General features: G+C 36.0%; 5 protein-coding genes across 5 annotated transcripts; 2 read left to right on the forward strand and 3 right to left on the reverse strand.

The window, feature by feature from the left end:
- The first annotated feature begins 815 nt into the window (after window positions 1-815).
- On the forward strand, window positions 816-1,545 carry LOC106444652 (ethylene-responsive transcription factor ERF120-like). The gene has a single exon (XM_013886103.3). It carries the CDS (start codon window positions 836-838, stop codon window positions 1,283-1,285), a length of 450 nt encoding a protein of 149 aa, XP_013741557.2. The 5' UTR covers window positions 816-835; the 3' UTR covers window positions 1,286-1,545.
- Window positions 1,546-7,423: 5,878 nt separating this feature from the next.
- LOC106442761 (putative ethylene-responsive transcription factor ERF121) lies at window positions 7,424-10,640 on the forward strand. The gene is made up of 2 exons (XM_022717411.2): window positions 7,424-7,993; window positions 10,191-10,640. Exons 1-2 carry the CDS (start codon window positions 7,711-7,713, stop codon window positions 10,385-10,387), a joined length of 480 nt encoding a protein of 159 aa, XP_022573132.2. The 5' UTR covers window positions 7,424-7,710; the 3' UTR covers window positions 10,388-10,640.
- Window positions 10,641-10,984: 344 nt separating this feature from the next.
- LOC106440898 (grpE protein homolog 2, mitochondrial) lies at window positions 10,985-12,690 on the reverse strand. The gene is made up of 4 exons (XM_048763902.1): window positions 12,405-12,690; window positions 11,785-12,228; window positions 11,413-11,712; window positions 10,985-11,308 (listed from the first exon to the last, which is right to left on the reverse strand). Exons 1-4 carry the CDS (start codon window positions 12,543-12,545, stop codon window positions 11,210-11,212), a joined length of 984 nt encoding a protein of 327 aa, XP_048619859.1. The 5' UTR covers window positions 12,546-12,690; the 3' UTR covers window positions 10,985-11,209.
- A 986-nt stretch (window positions 12,691-13,676) lies between these two features.
- Window positions 13,677-14,650, reverse strand: LOC106442763. The gene has a single exon (XM_013884411.3). It carries the CDS (start codon window positions 14,556-14,558, stop codon window positions 13,845-13,847), a length of 714 nt encoding a protein of 237 aa, XP_013739865.2. The 5' UTR covers window positions 14,559-14,650; the 3' UTR covers window positions 13,677-13,844.
- Window positions 14,651-15,113: 463 nt separating this feature from the next.
- On the reverse strand, window positions 15,114-16,999 carry LOC106444653 (glucan endo-1,3-beta-glucosidase 12-like). Its single transcript, XM_013886104.3, has 3 exons — window positions 16,704-16,999; window positions 15,335-16,609; window positions 15,114-15,246 (listed from the first exon to the last, which is right to left on the reverse strand). Exons 1-3 carry the CDS (start codon window positions 16,798-16,800, stop codon window positions 15,212-15,214), a joined length of 1,407 nt encoding a protein of 468 aa, XP_013741558.3. The 5' UTR covers window positions 16,801-16,999; the 3' UTR covers window positions 15,114-15,211.
- Between the last annotated feature and the right edge of the window lie 7,977 nt (window positions 17,000-24,976).

A 24,976-nucleotide genomic window follows, 5' to 3' on the forward strand; every position in this document is an offset into this window, starting at 1 on the left:
TAAGAATTGATTAATGCTTTTATACTAGGAGATCTAAGGTTCAAATATCAGAAAACGCAAATTATGCATATTATGGAGAAAAATGGTTATAAGAGGTTCTTAGCATGGTGCATAGTATATCATCGAACATGGATCTCATAGAGCAGCTCGAACTGATGCAGTCAGACTTGTATTCTCATACGGTAGTAAAATTATCATCTATAAAATCGTCTATGTAATATTTGACAGTGTTGTAATAGCATAATTAACTAAACGTTAAAAAAAAATAAAAAAAAACTCAGTCAAGCTTAGCCAATGAACCTCTTGATGGGCTCCGTAATGCTTGCTGAACTCTTTTTATTGCCCACTTCTTTAGGCGCATCAACAAGCCCATGTTGATCTTCTCCTTCACCACTTCTAGTCTCATCATATAGTATAATAACCATGGAGGGAGCTCGCAGAAAACATTAGTTTGAAAAGTTAGATGACTTTACACAATATTTGAGTAACAATTTCACAACCAAAGCTATAGTGTAAGAAGTGTACTGGTTTATTCGGTACAAACCAATATATGTTATAAAAGGCTGACCAGAAAACAAAAGTCAATACTCATCTAATTAGGAAATGGTTCGAATAAATCTAATAATTGCGTTTCTTCTGGAAATCGCGTTTTATTACATGAATAAATATTAAAAAATGATGTCATAAGTTACGTGTCTGAACATTCTTAAAGTCCAGCATAGGACCACAAAGATCCCACCTCCTTTGTAGTCTATATAAAGGCCTATTCTTTCCTCAGTTTGTTTTCAAAATCTTCTCATGAGCAATAATTATTTTCAAATTCAACTCCAACAACATGAATTATTCAGAAAATATTCCCTCTTGCGATTACAAAGCTCCTCGTTTGAGAAGAGATCAAGAGCATGTGATCATGGTTTCTGCTCTGAGACAAGTGATATCCAACGTCAGAGGTGACGACACTTCATCATCGAACTCGGTTGCATGCGAAGCTCTTCATCAACCTTTGGAAGCTGGCCCTTGTCCTCTCTGCGGTATCACGGGTTGCTACGGTTGCGCATTCCCACGGCGTGAAGAGATAAAGAAGGAGACAAAGCACAAAGGTGTGAGGCAAAAGCCATCAGGTAAATGGTCGGCGGAGATATGGGATCCCAGTTTGCAAGGAAGAAGATGGCTTGGAACGTTTCCAACAGCTAAAATGGCAGGGAAGGCCTACGATGATGCGGCAGCTAAGCTTGTCAAAAGAAAAAAAGCAAGAAGAGGCACAACGAATGAAGAGGAAGCATGAACCGAAACGAAGACGGGGGAAGATGGTTGAGAATTCTTCTGTTCGTGTTTCATTCCAAGTAACACATGCAGTGGAGTCATTGTTATGTACAAAATTACACATCATTTATTTCATTGATCAGATTCTTTTACATGTGTTAAATATTGTATGTTTATTTATATATTGTGATTGTTTTTTTCTTCTTCAGTTTTTGGCTTTATAACTAAATTTGATTTTTTTTTCATATCTCTATAATTTATTTGATAAGTCTGTTTATTACATGTCACGCTCATGTTAATGCTTACGATGGTTACCATTAATTAATTTAAAATATTAACTTAATTACCATTAGTAAATTTATTTTTCTTGTTATTTAATAGTTTTTGTTAAGGGCTTTTTGCAAAATTGACCTAGAACTCAAAGTCAAACACAAAACTAACCTTTTTAAAAAAAAAAAAATTAGTTTTGCCCTATTCACCCTACAAGTTCATATAATTCACGAAAATACAATCAATTTTTTTCTTTTCGAAAATGACATTTTTACTCTCACCCTCATCATCTTCAAGTAATTACAAGATTGTCATTGTTATCAATACCCCAACCATCATGAACAACCAATTTGAAGCTCTTAATGCTTTCAAAATCGGTTTACCCTTTTTCTTTCTCCATTTTTATGAACTAAACACAACATCTCTCTCACTTTCTCTCCACATTTAGCTAAAAAAAATCAAGATTTTGATTCTACATTTTTTATGGTTCATAGAGTCATAGAAGCTGACGATTCTGGGTGGTTCACTTTCGTTTGAGATTTTGTGTGCTTGGAGAAGCCTTATGTGTGCTAAGAAAGTTATCTCACCAATTTAAGGTATGAAATCGAGTTCTTTTTCCAGATATGTTCGTCCAGACGACTTTCCAGGTAAGTCGTCTGGCTGTAGACAATTCTATCTGCCTTATGAGAAATATTACATAGATAATATTACAGCCGACAATTCTATCTGCCTTATGAGTATTCACGCCTGACTGCATCACCCTAAGTAGCCCTATGAGATCCATTCCTGACGGTACTCCTTGTGTCATGCTGAAGATCTCTTGTAAGCATTTTCTCTAATTTTCTGCATAATTCGCATTTTCTGGAAATTGAAACCCAGACCTCTTCCTGTAGAAATTGTGTTGTCTAGGGTTTGAACCCCAGACCTGAGTGTAGAAGCTTTTAAACCTTGACCACGGTGCTTCCACACAAGTTTATGTCATGTTCCAATTTCTTCTCTTACCACTAAACTACCATTAATTACAAGCCCGGCCTGTGGCATAAGCCACATAAGCATTTGAGTAGAGCCTAATCTTTGAATTTTAAAATTTTCATTAGGAATTTGTTTTGTTTATGTTTTTTGATAAATCCTATCAACTATTCAGTGGATCCAGAAAAAGTACACTTTAGTGATACTAGATTTTTTAACCGCGCTACGCGCGGATAAGATATTATATGTATTTCTCAATTCTAAAAAATAATGTATAATATTGTATTATATTATTTAAAGAATAGAAAATAAGACTACATAACATAAATATATTTTTTATATTTTCTTTGTGGAAATCATTATGTTGTTTGATTGTTGTACTTAATTCACATATTTGCATAGATATTTGTGATAGATGAATAACTATATTTGTATTATCAGTAAATAATATATATTTATTATATAATATAAGAAAAATGAAATTATTTACTTTTTAACAAACTTGTCTCATGTTGGAGACTCGGTTATAGACATATCATATTCGAATGAAATATTTTTACACTTATCAATCTTCTTAACGATCAAGAAACAAATCTGAATATTAAAACAATATCTCATACGATCTCTTTGTGGAATAACTGCTTTGAAGAAATTGAATTTATACATCAAAAAGGACTGTAAATGGATGTGCATATGTGTTATCTAAGTCAGCTTTACAAAAAACTATTTATAGTTCATATATCATTTATGTCCATCCTATTTTTTTGTCCATCATTTCTTAAACATCTTGAAATAAGTAATGCTAATTAATAATAAACTTTTTGCTCACAAAATAAAAATCAAATTTGTCTAATTATCGCTTAATTTGTCTAACTGATATATGTATTTCTCAATTCTAAAAAATAATGTATAATATTGTATTACATTATTTAAAAAAATATAAAATATGACTACATAACATAAATATATTTTTTATATTTTCTTTGTGGAAATCATTATGTTGTTTGATTGTTGTACTTAATTCACATATTTGCATAGATATTTGTGATAGATGAATAACTATATTTTTATTATCAGTAAATAATATATATTGATTATATAATATAAAAAAAATAAAATTATTTACTTTTTAAACAAACTTGTCTCATGTTGGAGACTCGGTTATAGACATATCATATACGAAGGAGACATTTTTACAGTTATCAATCTTCTTAACATTGAAAAAACAAATCTACATATCAAAACAATATCTCATACGATCTATTTGTGGAATAACTACTCTGAAGAAATTGAATTTAGGCATCAAAAAGGACTGAAAATGGATGTGCATATATGTTATCTAAGTCTGCTTCACAAAGTACTATTCATAGTTCATATATCATTAATGTCCATCCTATTTTTTTGTCCACCATTTCTTAAACATCTTGAAATAACTGATGCTAATTAATAATAAACTTTTTGCTGAAAAAAAATCAAATTTGTCTAATTATCGCTTAAATATTTTATTAATATGGTCTAAGAAGCTTTTAAGTGATATCATAGTTTAATTTATTAGTTTTTTTGTTAATTTTTAGAGGTTTTTGTATTTAAGATTTTTTTCCATATTAAGCTTCTATTTCTTTCACAGAATTGATATATATATATATATATATATATCATAAAAATTACCATCAAATCAGTTTTACTTATTTATTATTTTGTTTTAACGAAAATACACTTTTTAAATAATTTAATTTAAAATAAAATTATATATTAATTTGCTGTATTTTAACAATTTCATTAATTTAATTAATTTGCTTTGGTGGATAACTTAAAAAGTTTTCATATGAATCGGGGAAAGCAAGTTTGTGTATATAGAATCTATATATAATGCTAGTGTAATAAAGAAAGAACATTATTTTTTTGTAACTTCAAAAAGATACATTATTACAATTTAAAATGAATCAAAATTGAATAAAATGGTAATTAAATATTTGTAAATCTAATTGTTTAGTTGGATTCTCATGAAAAAAAATTGATTGGTTAAACAAATGTTTCAAAATTTGTTGTGGTATTTTTTTGTCTATAAATTATAAAATTTATTGAATTAATATATTTAATTATTGCATCCTTAAATAATATTTTATTAAGACATTAGAAAAATATGTTTTGAGTTGTTTTGTCAAATTGTACAAAAATCTATGCTTTTTCATATTTGTAACTTCAAAAAGACACATTATGATAATTTGAAATTAATCAAAATTGAATAAAATAGTAATTAAATATTTGTAAATCTAATTGTTATTTTTATCTTGTTTAGTTGGATTTTCATGAAAAAAAAATCTATAGGTTAAACAAATGTTTCAAAATTTGTTGTGTTATTGTTTTGTCTATAAATTACAAAATTTATTGAATTAATATATTTAATTATTGCACCCTTAAATAATATTTTATTTAGACATTAGAGAAGTATATTATGAGTTGTTTTGTCAAAATTTTACAAAAATCTATGTTTTTTCATATTTGTCACGAAAATTTATATGTTAAACTTACTTTTACAAAATTCTTAACTTTGTCACGAAAACAAAAATCTATGCTTTTTCATAGTTGTCAACGTTCTCACACTTTCTAAGAATATATTAGCTTAGTCACTTACTTATTTTTTTTTTACAAAACAAAGTATCGAAATCTTGAAAGTTGAATTCATATTATTGTAAATGTACATAAGAGTTTGTGATTATATACTTAGTGGTTCTTGTATATGTATCCAAGAAAGTTTCAATGGCTTAGTGGTAACTGTCCTATATATATATCATACTAACCTGGGTTCGATTCTCACCTTCGCATTGTTTTTTATTTTTTACGAAAAATAAATGAGATGACATGGCAATTTCGACTTCTCTGATTGGTTGATTTTTCTATCCTATGTGGACACCCTCTCCATGGCTTATATCCTCCTTTTAGTATAGTATAGATAGAGTGGACTAGTCCCTGAAAACGTATCATATTGTCTGATCCGAATTTGAATATCTTCCGACTATTGTCAGAGGGTAAATCGATGTTACGATCAGACTCTAATTACTTAGTTAATTTTTTATATTTACGTGGTAGTTTATGAAAATTAAGTAAATATATGTTCCAACTCGTTACCTTGAGTATGCTGTAGCAGTTCATGTACAGACTTTCATAAACCGTTAGGTAAATGGTCCCGGAGATATGGGATCCGAGTTGGCAAAGACGGAGATGGCTTAGAACGTTTCCAACAGCTAAAATGGCAGCAAAGGCTTACGACGATGCGGCGGCTAAGCTTGTCAAAAGAAAGACAGCAATAAGTGGCACAATGAACGAGAGGAACCAACCACGACGGTGGAAGATGAGTGAGGATTTTTTTGGTCGTGTCTCAAAGTAAACATGCAGTGGAATTATAATATACAAAAACGTCACACATCATTTATTTCATGATCAGATTTTATTTACATGTGTTAAATATTGTATTTGACTTTCTTTCTAGTTTTTGCTTTATAACTAAATTTGAGTTTTTCTATTTTTTTCATATTGTTCATCGTGTTTTAATTGTTGCACGAGATTAAATTAATAAGATAACCATGGAGGGAGTGGAGATTGTAAATTAAACAACAATAGTTTGTAAAATCAGAAGACTTTCACACAATATTTTTGTATATGTATGTGTGACTGTGAGCTCGTACACAAATTCACACACATCAAACCCCAAGTTTCACAGATTTAAACATGAACTTCAGTGACCGGCAGATGGAATTGTTAGCAACTCGAGTGACTTCTTCAGATGTTCTACAGCCGTAGTAAAGACTTCATCGAAAGCTTGAGATCATGGATAACCGCCTTTCTTTTATTGTTCATCAGGACAATACTGTCGAGAGATTATCCAAGACCTGGTAAAGAGTCATCATCATCACTAACTCAAGGCCACTATATACGTTCTCAGTTCCTGTCCTTAGTTTCTGGTTGGATTAGACTATCTAAAACGTTAGTTTGTGTCTGATTAATATATCAAAAAGGAAGAGTGTGTGTAAAACAGCTATCGATGCATCGTGACTGATGTATAGTGAAATAGACTACAAAAAAAACAATGATCCTTGAGCATTGAAAAGTTTGAACGCAGTCAGCATTGAAAATACAAACACGCGTAATACTGGAAGTAGACCACTGATACGTTACAAACAAAATTAAACTCTTACCCATTAAGGAAAAGATGTACATGTCAAGTAGACCCTAGAGAATTGAGAGGACACTATTAGAAAACAAGAAAAAACAGTGGTGTAATCGCTAGGAATTCAATGGCAGGATATGCGACAAGACATGCTCGTGAACACTACAATATGTTGTCTAAAAGCAGAAATGGAAACAAAAGTCAAGACTTGAATGCAAGGGAGACCAAAAGGTGGTTCTTCTTTTCAAGTGGAGCCTCAATCTAATATTGCCATTCAATAAAATAAAAATAAATGTGTCATCCATTTGTAGATAATTTTGATCCACAAGCAGTCAAAACTATTAAATAAATGAACTGATCGGTCTATAACTATCCATAAATGGAGTGTTAGGTAGTCCATCTTTCATTTTTATTCTTTTTCAAAATTTTAAAATAACAAATGTTTTGGACCGTTAGATCCGCTTTATCCACTTTTGTATCACTAAATCCGCTAGATCCACTCTTGTTTCGCTTGATCTGTCAAATCCGCTATATCCGCTACATCTGATCCACTTTTTCCATTCATAATCTAATTAATAAGTGTGTCGAATAAATTAAGTATGTGTGTTTCTTATTGAAATCACTTTTACTGCAGATATAAATATCTAAAAATGATGTTACAACCACAAGATGATGGTTTACTGGTAGGCGAATTTTGGCTTGTTAAACAATTTAGATTCTAAAACACTCCACTACACTTTACTTTGTGACCACGTAAATATGATGTCATTTTTCGACCTTATTTGAATACCAGAAAAAGAGTCCATCTTGGGCTCTCCCACAGGGCCACAAAGATTCCACCTTCTTTGTACTATATAAAGAAGTGATGTCACACAAGTTCATGCATGTCCCGTGTTTAAAACTTGATAAGATTGTCATAGGGCCACAAAGATTCCACCTTCTTTGTACTATATAAAGAGGCCTGTTCTTTGTTTACAAACCTTAACGCATTGGATCCTTTTCCGTGAGCGAAAAATTGTTTACAGTTGGACTCCACGAAAATGGTGAATCCAGAAAATATCCCCTCTTGCGATGTCAAACCTTCTCGTTTAACAAGAGATCAAGAGCATGTGATAATGGTGTCTGCTCTACGACAAGTGATATCTAACGACCGAGGTGACAATTCATCAACGAACGCGGTTGCATTCGAAAGTCTTCATCAACCTTTTGACGCTGGTCCTTGTCCTCTCTGCAATATTACCGGTTGCTCCGGTTGCGCATTCCCAGTGCATGTAGAGATAGACAAGGAGAAGAAGCACAAAGGTGTAAGACAAAAACCATCAGGTAGATACAGGAGCGGATGTAAGAAGGGAGTAGGGGGTCAGTTGACCCCACTTCATTTTGAAAAAAAATAAAATAATATATATATATATATATTCTTTTAGATAAGTAATATTTTGACCCCATGAAAATATTATTTTTGACCCTACAAAAGTTTACACATACTAAAAACAAAATGATAAAATTTAATTACCTAACTAAATGAATAAATGGGTTCACGGAAACCAAGTTCCATTAACTAAACGGGTTCATAATAAGTTTAAGCCCAATTTAAATATAATAATAATCACTAACTTTTGTTGGTTAATTAAAATTAATTAGTTTATTTTATTTAAAGTTCAGAATAAGACTTCAAAAAATCTGTCTTTGTCTCTTAAATTTTGAGTTAATTTTCGTATTCTCTTAAATCTTGTATATTACATACTTTATATTTTATACAATTCAAAAATTATAATTCAATTCCTAGATTTTAAGATTTGTATTTTAATTATATAAGTTGAATATTTTCTAATTTAAAAGAACTAATTATTCTAATTTTATCAAATAAATACAGATTCTTTTTTGAAAAAAGATTTTATCTAGTAAATGATGATATTGATTAAGTAATTTATTGCAGGGTCTAATAAAAATAAATATTATAATATGATTTAAATATTTTAAAATGAGATAAAAAAATTCTCAATAAAACCTTTTACTCTTGTAAGCAATGTTTTTAAACCCGACCCGGACACTGAACCGGACGACTTACCGGGTCGCTGGGTCACTGGGTCGACCGCGGGTCAATAAATAAATTAATTTTATCATATAATAATATATTAGCTATTAAAATAAATATATAAAAACTAAAGTTTAATATTTTCTAAATGTTTTTTAAAACATAAAATAATAGTTTGGATATATATATATACTTTATGTTTAAAAAGTATTTAAGAAATACTTAACTTTAGTTTTTATATTTTTATTTTCATTTGACATGCAAAATATATAAAAAAAGTAGTTTAGACTATTTAAAATTTTCTATAACAAAGTAAAGTTATGACATCTAAAAAAATCAAGATATAAAATTCACAAATATTTAAATATCTAATTTGAATAATAAATTAACTTCAAATTCAAAATAAACTAAAAGTAAAACATTATTGTAATAAATTGTCAATAACAGAAATAAACAAACACCAAATCACATCAACTAATTTTTGTTTTTTTAACATCGTCCACTTCATTTTTTTAGGTGGCATAGTGAAAAATCATCATCAAATCTAAAAATTACAAATATAAAACTGAAAAGGGAAAACCTAATTTTTTTTGTCAGCATCTAACTTTTTAATTGAAAACTTACAATATAAAACATAATCTAAAAACTAAAAAAAGAGTAAACTTATTTATTAGTTCAACCGGCGGTTCAACCGGTATTGGATTCCGGGGTTTAATGGGGTTTTGCGGGTTTTTACGGTTTTTTGCGGGTTTTTAAATATTGGGTTTTTCATAAAACCCAAACCGGATTTTTTCTGGATCACCGAGTTTATCGGTTCAACCGCGGGTCCGGGTCGGGTTTCAAAACACTGCTTGTAAGTTTGAATGTGGACATAGAGGATACAGTTAGTTCTAGTATACAAAATACACTTGTAAGATTTTTTATAGTTTATACATTTTTATATTTTTTATCCCAGTTAGAAAATTTTCTGTTTCCACCATTGGATAGATATATGCATGTCATGTTTTTGAGGGGAAGAAGAATGGGCTTCTGGCCCTTAATAATATAAATTAAATTTTGGCCAAATTTTTGTAAAAAAATTTTAGTCTAGAAGTGTAATTCATCTACCTTTTTCCGGCTAGCTTGTGGTTTTTTAAAAGTTAGGACCACTACTGGGTAGATATATATTCCTATAAGTAGTTGTTTCAACATAACCATATTGTTGGTGGTCTAGTGGTAGTGAAATGGGATGCGTTCTCTTGTGTCCCAGATAAAACATTTTTGATATGATATGTTATTCTTTAAATTATAATTTCCAAAAGAGATTATGAGAAATTATGGTCTAAGTTCTCAAAAAATAAATAATTAATGGTCTATTGTCCAGAACTTGCATGGTAAGTAAAAAAAATGTTTGTTTTTACTAGCCAATTTATGTATTTCCATGCATAAGCCATCAGGTCAACTATGTTCCAACTCGTTACATTATGTACTTTCATAAACGATCAGGTAGATGGTGTGCGGAGATATGGGATCCGAGTTTGCAAAGAAGGAGATGGCTTGGAACGTTTCCAACACCTAAAATGGCTGCGGAGGTTTACGATGATGCGGCGGCAAATCTTGTCAAGAAAAAGGCAGCAAGAAGCGGCACATTAACGAACGGAGAGGAACCATCCATACACCGAAAAGACGACGGCGGAAGATGAGTGAGGAAATTTTTGGTCGTGTCTCACTCGAAGTAAACATGCAGTTGACTACAATATATAAAGCTACAACTAAAAAGTAACAAGTTATTTCTTTTCAGTTTATTATAGCGCCTAAACATTGTGATTGTTTCTTTTTAGTTTTAGCTTTATAAGTAAATTTGGTTTTTCTGTTTTTCATATTGTTCACCATGTTTTAAGTGTTGCATGAAATTAAATTTGGTTGTATTGTTTGCAATCAGAAGAATTCACACAATATTTTTGTATTTGTACGTGTGAATGTGAGCTCGTACACATATTCACACACATCAAACCCAAGTTTCACAGATTAAACATGAACTTCAGTGACCCGCAGATGGATTTGTTAGCAACTCGAGTGACTCCTCAGATGTTCTACAGCCGTAGCAAAGACTTTATCGAAAGCTTGAGATTACGGATAACCACCTAATAGGTTTTCTTTCATTGTTGATCAGGACAATAATGCCGAGATGATCCACGACCAGGTAAGAGTCATCATCATCATCATCAGTATCACTCACTCAAGGCCACTCTGTTTCTCAGTACCTGTCCTTAGTTTCTGGTTGGGTTAGACCATCTAAAACTTAAATTTGTGTCTGATTAATATTATCTATAAACTTAATTTCCCTAGTGCAAGTCAAGATTGAAGAAGCTCAATTCAACCTCATGGAGATACATAAAACAGACACAGAAACAGGAAAGAAGAGTAACCAATAAATAACCAAACGACAAGAGTAAACTATGGTGTTAATTGAAAAAAAAAAGAAAGAAGTGTAGCAAAATATATGAAAACCAGCTGAGTTCGTTTCAGGCATCAGACACTTTCTTGTCTTCTTCGCTCTCTCCTCCTTGAGTAACACCAACCTCAGCTGGTCTTATAACTCGATCAAACAACGTGTATCCAGACTGTAGATATCAACAACCAATCGTTACTAATTGGTGTTAAGACTAGAATATGGAACAACAAAAGAGAGACAGAGAGAGAGAGACAAAGAAAAGAGCAAGTTTACCTTCAAGACATGAGCAACTGTGCCTTCAGGCTTAGAAGCATCAGGGACTTGGAACACAGCGTTATGTCTGTTCGGATCAAACGGCTCGTTGATAGGATCATACTTCTCCATACCAAATTTCTTAAACACTTCAGCAAGCTGTTTCTCAGTCATCTCCACACCTTCTAAAAGTGTCTTCAAGAGGGGAGCTGCTCCAGCAGAAGCTTTCGAGGTGTCGTCAAGCTTTGAGAAGCTTTCTTTCACAACGGAAGAAGCTCTTCCAAGATTATCCGCCACATCCAAAAGGCTCTTTGCAAAGTTCTGCAGGTATATATACATATTCACTCAGCACACTGTTACATGAAGCAACAGAAGCTACTTGTAGAGACTAACCTGAATAGCATACTTTTTGGTGTTTTCAGCATCACGCCGTGTTCTGTCCATGACATTCTCCATCTCTGCGTAAGTGCGGAGAACTTTATCTTTCATTTGCTTAATCTCTTGCTCTTTCTCCGACAAAAGCTCGTCCTTCTCAGCTACAAGCTTCACCAAATCATCCATTGACATCTCCTCCTCATCAGCATCACTCTCGGAATCTGACTCAGAAACTGCAGCTCGTTTAGCACCTTTCCTCCTCCTCGAATCTTTGGAGGGTTCTGAGTCAACACCTGACTCGTTTGCCTCAGATGTAGCTTTCTCTTCACTAGCCTTCGAGGCCTCAGCGTTGCTCTCCTTGTCACTTGATTCAGGAGTGGTGGAGGAAGAAGAAAAAGAGAACCTTTGAAGTGGAAACGAATCAAGAAACACCTGAGCTGCAACAAGCTGCCCCTGAAACGGATGCAAAAAGGGTGAATCTCAGTCAGTGAAATAACACAGAGCAAACACCTTATACAGACAGAGAGAGCATCTAGATATTGTCTACATACATCGGAATCAGAACCCTTAAACCCTAGCAAAACCCTGAGATGAAATTATTCGTTACGAATAATGATGATAAAAGTCTTTTGAGTGACCTTTTGAGAGAAGTCGTGAACGAGGGACGAGAATCTAGGAGCCTGGCTCCTCGCCGGAAGAGCAGCGGCGGCGGAGAGAGAGGAGCGTAAGCCCAAGCCCGCGCTGCGGGAAACTCGAGAGAGAATTCTCGAAACCAACATCAGGTAATGCAGAGGGAAACAAGCTGAGATCAAAAAGGAGAAAGAGTTTATAATCCAAATCGAATTTTTGAGGTAAAAATGGTTATTTCCAGAGCACACACAGACGTGGTTAGTGTGGAGAAGAGGGATCTCTCTCTCTCTCTCTTTCTCTCTCTTTATGTTTGTTTACGTAGATACCCTCACTGATGCACTACGGGTAAATGAGCTTGTGAGGGTATTATCGTCAGTCCAAGATTTGAGAACCGTCTAGAATCAAACCCAGCCGTCCTTGTATTGTTTTGGACAGCCAAAGTCCACCTCTTTGGACCACAAACATCATTAGTTGGTATATATGTCTATATGATTAGACAACTACCATGTTACAAAAAAAGAAAAGAAAAAAAGATTAGACAACTACCATCATAGACAAGCTACCTAGAAGGCGAGAACCAGGTAGAAATGTATTGGTCTTTTACTCTTTTATGTTGATCAAGCTTCCAGAATGTTGTAACATTTATTTCAGTATGTGTTGGTGTAACTACTTAAAATGATATTTGATGTTATAAAGACATGCCAGATCACCACCCGACAGTGAAAAACTGTTTACAAAAGAATACAGAAATTGAATTGGATCTTGAAATCAGAAACCAAATGTATTCCAATGTAACTCAACACTATTAGAACAAGTACCAAACTAGGCAACTAGCCAGTGTTGAAGGTTAAGCCTTACTTTACTTAAAAATTCGACTTTGGGGGCTTTGGTGAAATGCAACTTGATAAGATCAGAAGGAACCTCAACTAGCTCCACTCGCTGCTTCCCAAGCAAAATATTCTTCAGCTTTTCATCACAACTCACCACATTCTTGTTTTTCTGATCCTTTACAGAAACATAAAACCAATTAGTCAGTGATACCCAAAAAAACGTCTTTACCAAATAAATAAACGATTCCTTGTTCTAACCTGAAGATTGTTGATCTTGATTCTTGATATACGTTAGTCGAATACATGTGTTGGTTGGGCTACTTGTGATTATTGGGCCGAGGTATATCCACGACACTTCAACTGATATTATATGATGGCATATATTTGTAACGGATGACTTAGAAATTAACAGTAGTATCATTGTCTTAATTCCATATCTTGGAAAATATCAATTCTTCCGATTTGTTTCTCAAAATCAATTAAAAATAAAGTTGTTAGCGATAAATTAGTCAAGTCATAGCATAAGTCATCGACATCATACAATCCTAACAAATGTAACAACAAACAAATCTTACGATTATTGTAGATCTCAGTTTCTACGATTGTACTCAACTAACCCTAAGGAAACACAGGAAGACGTACACGACAATCTTGTCGATCATCAAACGTCAAGCCCCAACTCTTTGTCTTATTGAGTTTATCCTCATCACTAGACAACATAGCCCTCACGTTCTTGCAAACAGCCGTCATGTTCTGCTTTCCCCATACAGTTGAAGCTCCCGGATAAAACCCTACCCTCCCTAGAAATACCATATCAAGACCTAACACACTTCCCGTCATCGCCACATCCTCCTCCATTCCCCGAGCCGCCTCTTCATCGATAACTCCGGTTTCATCTCCCTTCACAACTACCTCGTTCCCTTCCCCACCGCTCTGCCCGAACGCCCCTATTCTTACCGTCCCCACGTGTTTTCTTCTATGAAACACACACACCGAGGGACTCTCGTACGTTACACGGAGTTTATCGTTGGGGTTTTTGATAGAGAACGTTGCTGACCAGATTGGGAGATGACGTTCGTTGAATGCTATATGCATGGAGTGTATGTGAACGGTTGGTGGGGTTGGTGTGATCAATATGATTAACGCGATACCTGCTGTGGAAACACCGATGGTTGTGACGACGAGAAGGAGTTTAAAGAGGAATGACCAGCGTGAGGTGTTAGCTGATTCTGATATTTGTTCATTTGATGGTATTGATCGGAGTTCCGGAACGTCTCCGGCATGGGTGACGGTGATTAGAAGTGGTTGTTTCCCCTCTTCAACCGTGTCCATGTTTGGCGATGATGTAGAGTGTTGATAATGTTTTTATACTGTTAATCAGTTATTATATAATTAGTCAGAATCAAAGTAGTTTAGAAAGATATAAGATTTTGGATAGAATAGTACTGATACCATTATAGATTCTTGAGTCATCAATATCAGGATAATTATTTCATTCCATAAAATAAACATTTATACCATATATTTTTATTCTGAAAATTAAAGACTAATACATATAGGATATATACTACTTTTTTTTTTGCTGAATACATGTATACTTCTTGCAGGCCGTAAATTCATGTATATGCATGTTTTTCTAGAGTTTAGCAATTTTAACTCAATGATGAAATAATGTTGGTAAGATTTTCGTTTCGTTCTCTTATTTTTTTAATGGATAACAACGAATTTTTGTTTGTTGGTACACATTTTTGGGATTTTATTTTGAGGATGTAAATAAATAACTTGATGAAGATTGAAGGGTTATTCAAACACGGATCATCCAGTGATATAAACTCTAAAAACAAAAGAAGAACTCAGCCACAATGTTTAAAATATAAAAGATGAAATGTGTTTTATACAGAACAAAATATATTTCAGATTAGCAAACAAAGTACTATATTAAAATTAGTACTATATCATAATACCGCTAATTAACTAAATACGCCTCAATGTTCTGTGGGAAATTTGCATTTCCCGTATCCTGCAACGAACAAAAAAAAAATACTGAACGTCACCATATCTCATATACGCAAAACATCTTAAAGACAGAAGAGGGATCAAGTACGTACGAGGATGTTGCGTGACCACGTGAGCAGTCCCACCAAAATAGCACGTGCCATCACGACGTGCGTTTTTCTGGTAGTAACTGTTAAACGCAAACGAAGCGTGGGCCTCTAACGACTTAGGATGATAACACGTGGCACCAGGCTGGATCGGACGGCAGTCAGCTCCTCCTTCTCCGCAGGCGTAATCGAGAGCTGCCTGGAGCTTTTCCTTCGCTGCGTCTCCGTTCGATACGCACCACGATTCTCCCTCGTGAGCCACCGGAGTCTTTTCTCTGTTCCTGTTGACCGGCGTCGACGTCGTTGCGGCGAACGGAACGGCGTACACTTTTCTCTCGTTTGGGTAAAACAACCCGTAGTTTCTCTCCGACGTGGGTCCCGGCTTCTGGTTCTCGTTAAACAAAGCGAATAGAAACACGTTTAGTGGCTCCTTCGGTCTTAACGGCGTTCCGTTACCGTTTAACACTCTATTCACGAGTCCGCCGTTATACGCCGCCGCGTTGGCTTCGCTTGCACCGATCTCGTTCCCGTCTCCCGCGGAAGGCCAACCTGTCTCCGTCACCATCACTTTAACGTCGTTGAATCCAACGGCGGACATGGCTGCGTAAACGGCGTCAAGTTGAGCGTCAAAGAGACTGTTGTATCTCAGCCCATTACCGGAGTCTACAGTCCCGGCGTTATCTCTGAAGAGAGCGTAGTCCAAGGAGATTTTATCCGCGTTCCCTGAGTAGGCGAAGAACGGGTAAGCGTTCACCATGAGATACGACGACGTTTTACGCAGCAAATCAAGCATCGGTTTAATAACCGGTTCGACCAAATCCGGTTTAAAAGAACCGGAAGAAGGCGGGTACGAGTTAGCTAGCGCGCTGAGAGCGATAGGAGACGAGATCTTGATCGATTTTCCGAGACTATACTTAACTAGAGAGGTGTGAATGTTTTTCATCGCCGGGACAAGGTAAGGCGTCGTGTTCTTAGGATCGACGAAGACCTCGTTACCGACGGCGATTGCCTCTACCTCCGTCGCCGGGAAGTGGTTTCTAACGTTGTGTCGAACCCATTTGTCGGCGAATGATTGGTCGGATGCGGTTCGAGAGAGAAGCTCGTTGGGGAGACACACGACTACTTTAATCCTGGAGTGTGCGAGCGCGGCTAGCACGTTCTTGTCGGTGTCGTAGATTTTGATACGGTTGATTCCTTGTGATTTGAGGAGGTTCACTACGTTCTCCGGCGACGGGAGATTGTTAGCTATTCGACCGTAGTTGACTCCGATCATTCCCGAACCTATGGAAGAAAAAAAATACAAAACATGAGAGAGTGCACAGACTCTAATACAAATCTAAAGAGCCGTGTGAGTAGATGGAAGAAAAAAACTAACTTGCTTGTGTAATGGAAATGGTTGAGAAGAAAGAAAGAATGAGACAATAAGGTAGGAAGGAAACGGCCATGATATTCTCTGTAAGCATGAAACGCATACACTAGTGTCGTTTGATGGTTATGAGGAGACTCTTTTGCTCCGGTGCTGATTAAATAGTAGTCAGGTGAAAAGAGAAGTGGGGATGTGGGATAACAAATAACACGGAAGACTAGCAGAGAAATATTAATAACTGAAACTGTTTTCTTTTAAGCTCTATTTATAGCTAATTAGAACGTAACATATAATTCAGGTAAAGAAACTTTCTAAGTTTAGTTGATCTATATAGAAAAAGATGTTAACCTGATTAGATTCATGATTTTGAAAGAAACTAAAAAAAAAGAACGTGACATTTCTTGTTTCGTCAACAAAAGACTTGGTTCTTTCTATTTCGTTAATTCTTTTGCGAAATCTATCCTCCTTTCTTTTGTGGAGAGCTCATGACTAACTTTTTCTTCTTCAACTAAATGTATTTTTCTGAGTGGTTTCTATTCAATAAGGAAAACATCAAACACGTTAATCATATACTAGAATTGACAAATTTATTTTCTATCTGATTTTTTTAACTGCTGGATTCAAAGAAAATCAAACAAATATACTTTTATTTGGTTCAATTCAACAAGATTTTAATTTGTTGTACAAACCGAAATATTGAAAATTAATTCATTCAAACCAAACTAAGGTGATGATTGTTTGTTTGGTTTTTAGATTTTGGTTTTTGGTTTTTTGTTTTTAGTTTTTGGTTTTTGGATTTTAGATTTTGGGTTTTGGTTTTTGATTTTGCAGTAGATTTTAGTTTTCTGAAAAACATGAATGGTGGTTTTAGGTTTTAGATTTTGGTTTTTAGTTTTTGGTTTTTGCTTTTAAATAATATGATTAAAATATAATAAATAGTAAAATATTTCTTCTGAAAATAATAAAATATAAAATGTCATTACCAAAACACACATCAGCTTATTTAGAAAAGCAAAAAATAATAAAATAATTTTATGTTTAAACATAAAATTAAAAAATTAATTATATGGTTAAACATAAGTTATATATATACTTTCTTTTATAAACTTGTATATATAGTATATTTAGAAAATCCGTACATATAAAGCTTTATGTGAAATGTGTAAACATAATTTTTAGTAAAATTTACCATAACTATTATATATATATTCATTAATGGTTAACTTCAAAAAAATAATGCTATGTGAATAATTTAACTATATATGAAATTATTTTATGAAAAAATGAAAATTAAATTATTTTTGATAAATAATATTTAAAAATTAAAATCAAAATTTAACGAAAATTTACAATATTTCTCAAATTGTGGCAAATATAATTTTACACATATGGTAATATTTAGATTATGATTTTTAGATATTAGTTATTTGATTATTTTGTAAATATTTGGTTCTTATAAATTATTTTTAAAAAATGTGACATTACTAAATAAAAGATAGGCTGGAACTATATTGTTGAGTAAAGTTCCAAAACTATGCACATATATGTACATATATTTATGTGTATGTGATCGTGAATATTACATAGTACTGTCATACGGTAAGCACCAAGTAGAATATGTATTTTATTTTATTTTTGGTAAAAAGTAGAATATGTATTTGCTTTATTATTGATCTTTTGAGTATTATTTATTATATTAATATTTATTAAATAAGAGTATTTATAATTTCAAAAAGAAAAACACAAAATGATTGTTAGCATAAAACTAGAAAAGCTTGGATTTTGGCATTTGCTTAGAAATAGGTAGTTATTCTAAAAACTAGTTTCCCTAAATTTTAGGAAATCTAAAACTTAAAAATCTTCTATCTGGACCGTTCGATGGATATGCTCTCCATCGATGTGTCCATTGCAAAAGCGCGGCGAAGCAGTTTTCAGAGTTCCATCAAACCTTTTTATTTATTTATTAGGGGTTTGCATGCGTTCCACAAAAAATATTATATTTATTTGGCTAATGTTTTATAATCTTTTTTTATTTTTGTAATGTGCTTTCGTTTTTATTTGTTATCAAATATATTTGCGACATTGTACTATTTTTGTTATTATCTTTATGTGTGTCTTTTTTTTTAATTGAAAACACAATCTTATCTCATCAATATATATACATCTAATTAAGCTAACAACTTTTTTTGACTTTTGTTAGAGATAATAATTTTATGTTAGCATGAAAATATTTTCATTATTGTAATTGCTATAAGTTTCTTAAATGTTTGCTCAAATTTTAATATATATATATAGAAAATATAATTAAACTCTTTATTATTTTGGTTAGATTTAACAAACATAATATAGTTCACTGTTATTTATTGATATTTATTTCATTTTTTTCTTTTTAGAATCACTAATTTAAATAATCCTGAAAGTAAATATATAATTCACTGTTATAAAAAATATTATAAGTTTGGTAAATACAATGAAACATAATATAAATTATTACTATTTTGAAAAATATATTACTGAATTTTATATATTATTATATTTATTTAGAGACTAATTTAACTTTATTATCAAAATAACCGTTTAGATTTTAAGAAATAAAATTTACTCATTAATTTTTGAATTATTTTTAAGATTGACTATCTTTTATATAGTTAATTTATTATATATTTAGAGAAGCTTACTGTATTTTTTTAAAATATTTTATTTGTTAGAATTTATCCTTTATTTAGATCAATCAATGTTTATTCACCAAAATATGTTTATCCTGAAACTCCATTGTCGGCTCATCAAAGGATGAAGATCAAACATAGATATCAAAGTATCCATTTATTAAAAGAAACAATGTTATCTCCCAACTCCTGGTTGGCGATTGCGCGTGCTCCCCCTCTGCAACCCACGGCTCCGGCCGGCATCCTCTGCCGCCCTCCCCCCCTCCCAGATCCTCCCGACCCAACTCACTTTCCACCCCTCCCCGCCCCCCGTTCACCCTCTATTCTCTCGAAACCTTCCTCTCCCCCACTTTCTAAACCCTTGCGCCTTGTTCACCCGTCACCTACTACCTCCCTCCTGTCCGCTGGTGTTCCTCCCTCACCCTATCCAAGGTACTACCCCCCTCATCTGCTTCTCTCCTCCTAGCTTCCTTCCTCCATTCCCCTTTCCCTAACTGTTCACCAAACCCTAATCCAAGTTCCCCTGCTACTATGAACCCCTCTCTAAACCCTCAATCTCTTCCCCCTTTATCTCCCCCTCAACCTTCCAGCCTTCTTGGTGCTGGACCCTCCCTATCTCAATCTTCATTACCTCATCCTTCTCCATTTACTGATCCTTCCCCCCCGTTCTGCCCCCTCTACTTGGACTTCAAAAGTAAGATCTAATACAGATAGGACCCTCTGTAGGCTATCTCCACAAACCTTCTCTCCAAACGGTGTTCCTAGAGTAATCATACCGGATGAAGTCTACCAAAAAGGAGCTGAGCTTCATAAAGACTTCCTCATCTGCAGATTCTTTGGTCGAATCCCTGCATATAAGCTCATTCAGAATGTACTGAACTATCTTTGGGGAAAAGGTAAACATCTGGAAATCCACATGTTACCTACCACAAACTCTGCCCTGGTGAGGCTCTCTAATGACTTCATCCGCGAAAAGGTCCTTCTCAAAAGATTCTGGTACGTTGAGACATCCATGTTCCATGTCTCTCAATGGTCAGAATCGGCTACAACAACCACTCCCTCACTCCAACGGATTCAGCTCTGGGCTCACTTAAAGGGCGTCCCGTTCGATCTAATTTATAATGCCGGGCTCAGTCATATTGCTGGGCAGATAGGTGAACCGAAAGAAACAGATGACTGGACACTAAGTCTCTCGAGCGTCAGTGTCGCCTATGTTAAAGTCGAGGTCGATACCTCCATCCCGCTGCCACAAATTGTAGAAGTGGGCCGCTCAGATGGCTCATTTGTCATTGTGGAAGTTGAATACCCATGGACCCCTCCGATATGCTCTCATTGTAAAGAGTTGGGCCATATCTCCCGTAACTGCCCTCTCCTCCCTGAACCACCAAAAACTGCCCCTCCTACTGACCCACAAACCAAACCCTCAAACCCTGCTAAACTTGTCTGCTACTCCTGCAAAGCCTCAGGTCACTTGATGAAGAACTGCCCAAAGGGTCCAAAAGAGTGGATTGAGGTATCTCGCAGGAAAAAATTGGTTGGAGATCCTGTGGAGAATCCTCTCGCAGGGCCGTCTCGTGTGGCGGTCGATACTCACTTACCAGTGGAAGATCCTCCTCATATTCCTTCTGATACTGAGCCTCCTCTCGAGAGTACCCCCATTCTCCCCCCTTCTTCTCCTGTTTCTATGGATATTGACCTCTCCTCCTGCCACCTTGCCCCAGCCTCTCCTGTTCCCCCAGCCTCCCCAGTATCCCCACCTCACCTTGAAAACTGCATACTTGGCCTCGCAGCTGTTTGTCCATCCCGTCCTGTAATCATTGACAGCAATGCCTTAAGTCTTAAAAAACCCAGAACTGCAAGAAATAAACCCACTTCTCTTAACCCTTTTCAAATACTAACCCCACCTGACCCCTCCCCTTCAAATACCCCTCCTCACTCCCCTTCTTCCTCGCCTAAATCACCACCATCCATAGCTTCCCTTAACCTTTTTGTTCCCCCCCTTTTTAACCAATCTTCAGCCGTTTTATCTTCTCTTAACTCCTCTTCTCACCCGCCCCTCTCTGATCTAGCGGGGGGCTCCCCTTCCCTTTAATTATGTGTAAAAATATTTTTTTTTGGAATGTCCGTTGATTTAATGACCAGGACAAGCATCACCCTTTTGTTCAGTGGCTTAATCTTCACAAGCCGCTAGTTGGTGCTATTTTGGAATCGCATATTAAAGAGCCTAATCTAAGCCATATTATGTCTAGAGTTTGCCCAAGCTGGAATTTTACCTCAAACCATGACACGGAGGAGGACGGGAGAATCATTATCTTGTGGAAGTACCCAGCAACTGTTCAAGTTTTGCACCAATCTCGGCAGTCACTTACTTGCGAAGTCTCTCTCCCTCGTTTACCCCGATTTACTTTCACTGCGGTCTATGCTTCCAACCTGCGTGAAGAGCGTCGTTCCCTTTGGGACGATTTATATGAAGTTCAAACCACTCTCTTTTTGGATCATAGGAACTGGATCATTGGAGGGGATTTTAACCAGATCACCCACCATGAAGAACACTCTTCCTCCTCTGTCGCTCAACTTTCCAGCGATATGACCGAACTGCAAGATCATTTTCTTCGGCTGGGAATTTCTGATCTTAGATTCCAAGGATCCTACCATACTTGGACCAACAAATGCCCCTCTTCCCCTACTACAAAAAAGCTTGATCGGGCATTAGTGAATGGGAACTGGTTTGAAGCTTTCCCAAACAGTGTAGCCTCTTTCCTACCCTATGAATTTTCCGACCATACTCCCTGCCTCATAGACCTTTCCTGTCCCCTTCCCTCAATTGGAACCCGTCCCTTCAAGTACTTCAACTTCCTCTCAAACCACCCTTCCTTTCTCACTGCGGTTGAGAATGCATGGATTCTAAGTGGGAGCTTCGCGCATGACCTCCACACGTTGGGCTATAAATTAAAAACAATAAAGAGAGATTTAAAAACACTAAACAAAGAGAGATTTTCTGATATTGAGAAGAGAGTTTTAGAAACTAACTGTTTGCTCAAAAATGTGCAGGTACAATCTCTGGCGGACCCTAACACAGCCTCCTTTACTACAGAAAAAGAACTCATGGCGCAATGGACCTTCCTGAGAGGAATTGAAGAAGCTTTTTTCAAGCAAAAGTCCCGAATCAACTGGTTAAGACTGGGTGATCAGAATACAACTTTCTTCATCAGAATAGCAGCCAGTCGCAAAGCTTATAACTCCATTCGATCACTCCTCCTACCTTCTAGTGTGCTTGTGACTGACCCGGAGGAGATGTGTATTATTGCAGTAAATCACTTCAAAGGGATTTTGGCACCTACCAACCTTCCCCAGCTAGTTTCCTCTCTTCAGTGGTTTGATCAACTTCAACCATTTCGGTGCTCTGACGATCAGAAATGCAGTCTTGCCTCTTACCCTTCAGCAGAGGAGATTCAGAGAACCATCCTAAAGCTAAACCCTCACAAGTCTCCTGGACCTGACGGTTTCACATCGGCCTTCTTCAAGGACGGTTGGACAATTGTTGGGCCTGAAACAATTGCAGCAACTAAACAATTCTTCACCACAGCCTTTCTGCCAACTGCAACTAATGCAACAATTCTCACATTGGTTCCCAAAAGGCCGGGTGCTTCCTCTATATCAGACTTCAGGCCAATTTCATGTTGTAACACCACTTACAAGACGATCTCTAAGTTACTGGTGAAGCGCTTAAAATCCATTCTGCCAGAGGTCATCTTACCAAATCAAACAGCGTTTGTCCAGGGCATGCTACTCATAGAGAATACCATTCTTGCATCTGAAATTGTCCAGGGCGATCACAAGATAGGAGGGCCCAAGAGAATCACACTCAAAGTAGACATAGCGAAAGCTTTTGATACTATAAGATGGGAATTCATATTCCAGTGCTTGAGAAGCCTAGCTGTTCCAGAAATTTTTCTGCGATGGCTCCATGCTTGTGTCTGTACCACTTCTTACTCTTTGGGCTTCAACGGTGCTACCTACGGGTTCTTCAAGGGTTCTAGAGGCCTTCGCCAAGGTGACCCACTTAGTCCCTATCTGTTTGTGCTAGCAATGAACTGCCTATCCTTATCTCTAAACAAAGCAGCTAGGGAAGGTGAATTTGGCTACCACTCCAAGTGCCAAAGAACAAGCTTGACTCATCTATGCTTCGCCGATGACCTCTTAATATTCTGTGATGGTGAGCCTGAGTCAGTTACTGCCATTTTGAATATCCTAAAAGATTTTGAGCTTCGTTCGGGACTAGCCATTAGCGTGGAAAAGACCTCTTTGTTTACTGCAGGAATTAAACCCCATGAGTTAGTTCAGATAAAAGCAGCTACGGGCTTATCTGAAGGTACTCTACCGGTAAGATACCTAGGAGTGCCGCTCTGTACCAAGAAACTGTCGCTAACACACTGTGCACCGCTGCTCCAAAGTATCAAATTCAAGCTGCATTCTTGGACAGTTCGCACTCTCTCTTTTGCAGGTAGACTACAACTCCTCTCTACTGTCATAGCGGGCATAGTCAATTTCTGGTCTTGCGCATACATCCTTCCCAAAGCCTGCACAGATGAGATTGACTCGCTTAGCAGCAAATTCCTATGGAAAGGCAAAACCGATGGTCCAAATGCAGCAAAAGTGGCTTGGGAATGTGTAACAAAACCTAAAGCTGAAGGGGGGTTAGGCCTTCGTAATTTGACTCAATGGAACATCGCTGCTGCACTCAAACTCATTTGGATTCTTTTCTTCAGACAAGACTCCATCTGGTCCTCCTGGTTCGTAACTGAAGTTCTCTGCGGGAATGCAAATAATTTTTGGGTCATCAATACAAAACAGAAACACACCTGGATGACAAATAAATTGATCTCACTAAGGGATATCGCCTACCCTTGGATCAAGGCACTACTGGGAAATGGAGAGAGGACTTACTTCTGGTCTTCGAATTGCCCCCCCTTTGGACGCATTAAAGATTTCTTGCGTGGTGAGGCCTCTGCTTCTCTTGGAATCCATCGAGACTCGACCCTGGCTGAACTCTGGGAGCTGGATCATTGGGTTCTTCCTGCAGCGAGATCAGAAAACCAGGTCAAAATCTTCTCACATCTCACATCACTCTCTATTACTAATCAGCCAGATCAACTTCTATGGAGCCCTAACAACTTGCCATCAGAGAAATATTCAACAAAACTCATCTATAACCTGATCAGGACGGCCGCGCCTGCTGTTCCATGGCACAAGGAAGTTTGGTTCTCTGGAGGTATCCCGAAACATAAGTTCTTAACTTGGCTGATGACCCTGAATCGTTGTCCTACTAAAGATAGGATGCTCCAGTGGGGGATCCAAATTGATGGTGGATGCGTGCTCTGCCAAACTCAGATCGAATACCGGAACCATCTGTTCTTCCATTGCAGATACTCTTGGGACGTTTGGTCGTCTCTAGCTTCACGATGCTCGTTTTCTCCCTCCCCTGATTGGGACGCGACATTGACAACGCTACACAACTACAGGAGGACACGACCATGGAGGAAGCTACTACTACTCTCCTGGCAAGCGGCAATTTACCTCCTGTGGTCTGAACGTAATCAAAGACTCCACCGAAAC

The sequence above is a fragment of the Brassica napus genome, chromosome A3 (genome assembly GCF_020379485.1).
Source record: "Brassica napus cultivar Da-Ae chromosome A3, Da-Ae, whole genome shotgun sequence".
NCBI lineage: Eukaryota > Viridiplantae > Streptophyta > Magnoliopsida > Brassicales > Brassicaceae > Brassica > Brassica napus.